General features: G+C 31.5%; 1 protein-coding gene across 1 annotated transcript in view; it reads left to right on the top strand.

The window, feature by feature from the left end:
* The window catches only part of LOC106328018 ((Z)-3-hexen-1-ol acetyltransferase), a 6,107-nt gene extending 4,045 nt beyond the window's left edge, over positions 1-2,062 (top strand). The window contains exon 2 of the mRNA XM_013766366.1: positions 1,012-2,062. Within this exon, the coding sequence (XP_013621820.1) occupies positions 1,012-1,959 (948 nt within the window). The 3' untranslated portion in view covers positions 1,960-2,062. The remainder of the gene's footprint in view (positions 1-1,011) is intronic.
* The last annotated feature ends 4,037 nt before the right edge of the window (positions 2,063-6,099 follow it).

Raw genomic sequence — 6,099 nt, 5'->3', positions numbered from 1 at the left:
CTCTCGATTCTCGTTCCCGGACCAGAGCATCCTAAGAGATCACTTGATGTGTTTCTTCAGCCACTAATATATGAGTTGCAACAACTATGGGCTCAAGGTGCTGAAACATACGATGTTTCGTGTAAAGAAAACTTTCAAATGCGGGCAGTACTAATGTGGACAATAAGTGATTTTCCAGCATATGGTATGTTGTCTGGATGGACAACGCATGGAAGGCTATCATGTCCATATTGTCAAGATAACACTAATGCTTTCCAACTAAAACACGGAAGGAAAACGTGTTGGTTTGACTGTCACTGGAGATTCCAACCACCTGATCATCCATATCGTAGGAGTAGGAATTTGTTTACGAAGAACAAGAGGGTGTTTGACAGTCCACCTCCGGAAATTTGTGGGAATGAAGAGAAGATATCCCGACGAAGTTCTCCCTCGGTATATTCCGAGGAGTTTTCCGACAAACAAGTGATCCTCGGAATTTCCTCGGAAATATGTTTCCTCAGAATTCCGTCGGAAAATTCCGAGGGTTTTCCGAGGAAAGAAGAAATTCCGAGGAATTATTTCCGATGACTTGTTTCGTCGGTATGTCGTCGGAATAACGTTATTCCGACGAAATTCCGACGATTTTTTCCCTCAGTATCCTTGCTGTTTTCTTGTAGTGTTAATATCCAACTTTCAAGTTAACAAAAAGTTTTAAAAACTTAGTACTGTTTCATAATATAATTGTTATTTTGTTTCATTCAAGTAAAAATTTACAAACGTTTCTATAATTAAATGATGTATTTTTGAAATATAATGATTAATGTAAAAAATACAATGAATTTTTGTAATCCTGTGCTTATACTCAAAATAACTTATATTATGAAACAAATTCAAATAAAACATGAGAATATTTTGGCTGTAAAAAAACTATTTGTTTTCAGGAGAGATATAGTACACCCAAATATCACCTATAGTATCAATAAAAGAGAATAAAATAAGAATACATTTACGGGTGATGTTAATTACTTGTAGGTCACGCGTCTGAAATGTGGAGGGTTTATCTTCGCCATCCGTCTCAGCCACGTAATGGCCGACGCCGGAGGTCTCTCACTCTTCATAAAAGCGATTGGCGAGTTCGCACGTGGATGTCACGCTCCAACGATCCCTCCGACATGGGAGCGTCATCTTCTAAGCGCCAGAGTCCCGCCGCGTGTGACACAAACGCACCGCGAGTACGACGAACCGGCGGTGGCCGAGACAGAGTCCGCCACTGAAGACGAGGACACTCTGGTCAGCAAGTCCTTCTTCTTCGGCGGCGCAGAGATGTCAGCCATACGGGAGCTCCTCCCACCGGACATCGCCAACCGCAGCACAGGTTTAGAAACGCTGACGGCGTTCCTGTGGTGTCAACGCACCGCCGCTCTACGACCCGACGCGAACAAGGAGATGCGGGTCATATTCATCGTCAACGCGCGTCCCAAGCTTAAAAACCCAACGTTACCTCGAGGATACTACGGAAACGCGTTTGCGTTCCCAGTCGCAATCGCAACCGCCAGAGACCTAGCGGAGAAGCCGTTAGAGTTCGCTTTGAGACTAGTGAAGGAGGCGAAAGCGAGCGTGACTGAAGAGTACATGCGATCGCTTGCGGATCTTATGGTGACGAAGGGGAGACCAAAGTTCTTGGCGGACGGAGCCTACTTGATCTCTGACGTGAGAAACTTTGCGGATATCGATCTCGGAGTTTGGGGTAAACCGGTTTACGGAGGGATCGGTAAGGCCGGGGTTATGGACTCTCTGGGGTCTAGCTTCTACGTTTCGCTTGAGAACAGGAAAGGTGAGAGAGGGATTCTTGTGCCGGTTTGTTTGCCGGAGAAGGCGATGCAAAGGTTCGTGGAAGAGCTTGACGCCGTGTTTAACGGTCAGTCTGTTGTGTCCAGTGGAGGAAACAAAAGTCGTAAACTGGTCATGTCTTGTCTGTAAAATATAGTAATGATAAACTATAATACTGATGAATTGTATCGTGCATGTCTTTTGCTTTAGGTGTAAGATTTGCTTTCTCCACACTCAAGATTCTTTCCGACAATTTAACGCTCATCAGAGCTATTTCCGGTAACCTCCAGTCTAAAAAATCATTGGAATTGTAAACGACATATGATTTTTCTGGGTTTGCAACATTTTTCTTTCTATATGTTTCTAGATCGGACAACTTGGTCGTCGATGATTTAGCAAAAAGGCTCTTCAAGCTTATTTCTCTTTGTAACGGACATCACGATTTGGACTATCGTTTTGGGCTCATTTCTTCTTCTTAGTTTTCTAAACAAATATTCAGTAAAAAAAAATTTGATAGATATTTAGTTTTTAGGATAATTTGCAAAATACCCTATTTAGGAATTGAAATTTGAAAAATACATTGTCTTTATTTTTTTGTGAAAACTACACTTTTTTAATGTGAATTTACTTTTTGACCCCAATTTGATATTTCAATAATTAATATATAAATTTGAAATTAATAAGAATATTATAATTATTTATGTTTAGGATAAATATGTGTTTAAGATAAATATATGTTTAAGGTAGTTATCATGAAATTTATATAGATTTTAATTTATTTTGTTAACTTTTATATAAACACAAGTCAGGTCTTATTTTATACAAAATTTTCATTTTTTCTTGAAGTCGAGACCAAGTAAATTCTTCTAATATGATATTCACGTATGCGTTTATTTGTTTTACTTTGACTAACGAAAGAGAAGAACACTAATTATCATTCATCGCATTGGCTTGTTATTCTTCTCTTTAACGTGACAACAAAACCATTAACTCAGATCGAAGTAATTTCTATGTAATCTTCATTTAAGAGAATCTCGGTCCATTTAAAAAGGAACTAGAGTTTGACTCGCACGCCCGTGCGGATACTTATTTTCATTTTATATACATGAATATTATTTAAATATTTATTATTTAATATTTTAAACATTTATCATATTTTAAAATGTTTATAAACACAATAATTAAATAGTTTACATGCTGCAAAAAAAATATTGATTTGTGCGATATACTAAATCTTTAACAAATATTGACTCATTGATATATTTGAGTAATATTTTTTAACACGAAATCGTTTCACAAATGTAATAATATTTTAAATATTTTGATTAGATATAGGCCATGTGGCAAAAAATTTGTACATTAGAAAATAATATTTAATTATAAACATTAATATAAATAGAATCTTTTGTTGAAAATAATTAATAGTAACTGAAATGGTTAAATATATTTTAGAAATATTTGAAATATATATATTTTAGGCAAGATTTAGATAGACTAAAAATAAATATTCGATTATAAATAATCCATATTATTGTACAAGTAATTCAAAATATTTAATTCTTAACATGTATAGATTTTATTTTTGAAAGTAATTAATGGTAACCTTAATGGTTAAACATACATCTTGGAATATTCAAAATATATATATTTTAGACCTTACAAGCTAAATGTGTGAAAATTATATGATATTAGGAAAATATTACATAATATTATTAAAAATCATTTATAAATTCGATTTTTTCTAAAATCTAGCTGAATCATTTTAGGAAATATATTAAACACAAAATTTTAGGTGAAATTTATTTAGGAAATGATTTAGTAAAATAGGAAAAGACAAAATATCCATAAATATAGCTTCATTTAATACATCAATGACATGACATTGTAAATATAGTGAAAAATTAAGGGGTAATCTAATTTTGTACTCTCCTTTTAATAGATTAGATTGTTGATTCTTGTCATTAAATGAACGTATTTAATACGAGAAGGAGACGAGAAAACGAGACGCGTCTTGTTTTCTTTTATTTTTTTTTCAAAATAATAAAAAATAAATTTAAGATATCCCGTATATATTAATTGAAAAACATTAAAACATTTAAGTGTATCCACGTGTCATCACCAGAATAAAATTCAGAATCCTTAGAAAATATGTTGGTCCAATTAAGTATATATTATACTTTTCATTAAACTAATCATAAAATTAATTAAAGTGTACAATTACTATTTTCTTTTTTTTCCTTAAATAAAAGCTACGGAATTACAAGTATGACTAATATATATATGATAATTAATGATTCTAATAATAAAGATTTGATAACAATTTAGATCTCATCCACCGTTTTTGTTTAATTTTACATTATTAAAACAAATTTAACAATCAAATTAGCTACAAAATTAAAATATAGATTTTTTCGTATATGTTATATTTTGAATTTTAAAAAACAGCAAAATAACTAAAACTGTTAAAATTATTATGTTAAAAATTAATGATCAATGGTTTAACATCCCCTATATATTAATAGATAGACATTTAAAAAGTTTAGAACCTGTAGTTTGTACTAATTAAAAAAATGTCATGTTGAGTTGTCACGTACGTAATTGAAATGCAAATTTGTTTACGTTGCGGCTTGAAAATCAATTGATAATTTTGTTAATCCAAAATTAAATTGCTAGAGAATATTATATTATATAGTATGTTCATTATGGACCATTCATTTATCAAATTGAAATTTATTATATATTATTTCCTTAAATAAAACCTACGGAATTACCTAATGTGATTATGATATATATAGTAATTAATGATTTTAAATAATGAAGACTTGCTAATAGTCTGTGTACTATCTATCATTTTTGTTTAATTCTTTATTATTAAAATAAATGTGATTATGATATATATAGTAATTAATGATTTTAAATAATGAAGATTTTCTAATAGTCTGCATACTTTCTATCATTTTTGTTTTTTTTTTATATGTTGTATTTTGAATTTTTCAAAACGAGTTTAAATTACTAAAACTGTTAAAAGTCTCACATAAACTTTTGTGATCAATGTTTAAATTTTTTTCAATAATAAGATACAATAATAATAAAGTCATATAAATAAACATATAAATAAATAATTTTATTTTAATAGGTGTTTATGTTAATATATATATACATCATATCGTTTAAATTTAATTATATATCATATACGAAAGATAAGATTGATTGTTTTGATTTATTTATCCTTAAATTATTGCGAATAAACAAGAGCGGTCATTTGATTTATATGTGCAAGCCAATTTATTACATAATAGTAACTGATTTCTTAGTTATTTAATATATAATTATTATTTTATTATTTCATAATATGCAAAAAAATATAAAATAAGTAATAAATCTAAAATATTTATTTTGCACAAGACGCATATCTTAACCTAAGTATTCATCCCTTTAATAATTTTGAATCTTAAACATTTTCTAAATCTCAGGCCAAAATAAAATAAAAAATGAGAATAAACTCAAAAATTAATATTTGTATCGAGCAATAACCAAAACGACATAAAAAAGAGAAAAATAGCGAAGATAAATAGGATTGGCACGTGAACATAAACTTCTCATAACCATGATTAACTTTTAAATTGCTAAATCATGATATAAAATCGAGTTGACATAGTTTCATTGTAACCAAATAGTAGGCATGAGATTATTCGGCCTAAACGTTAGGTTTTTATGAGATAAATAATTTTTTGACCTAAAATATTTTTAAAAATAAGATCAGTTCATTAGTAAACAGATTATGTAATTAACAAAAAAATATTTTTAATAAAATTGTTTAATGACCAAAAATATTAATTCGATCAATAATGTAAATTTTATTTTCCATACGATATTTTGATATCTTGCATATTTGCATTGTTTTATCCATTCATTCATAAACATTTTCATCATAGAGATTAGGATTTAGACATGTTTAGGTTGCATTTTGCATACATGAGTCTCTATTAGGTATTGGAGTACCACATGAAGTTCTTGGAGACATTTGGGTGCATTTGGAGCTCAAAAGAGGTGATAAAGGTGATCATTGGACGAGCAGAGCGTTGGGAGCGACTTCCTGGAGCGACTACATGAAGTCGCTGTGATACCCCTCCCAGAGCGACTTGCCAGAGCGACGATCTAAGGTCGCTCGCGTTTCCATGGCGAGACGACACCCGATGAAGCCCGGAGCGACGTCCTCAGAGCGACACAGCCAGGTCGCTCGCGAGGAGACGACCCGGGAGCGACGTCTTCGGAGCGACACAGCCAGGT

Source organism: Brassica oleracea, chromosome C3 (genome assembly GCF_000695525.1).
Source record: "Brassica oleracea var. oleracea cultivar TO1000 chromosome C3, BOL, whole genome shotgun sequence".
NCBI classification, from domain to species: Eukaryota; Viridiplantae; Streptophyta; class Magnoliopsida; order Brassicales; family Brassicaceae; genus Brassica; species Brassica oleracea.
Note: the sequence above shows the minus strand (reverse complement) of the source record. Positions and strands in the feature narration are given on the sequence as shown.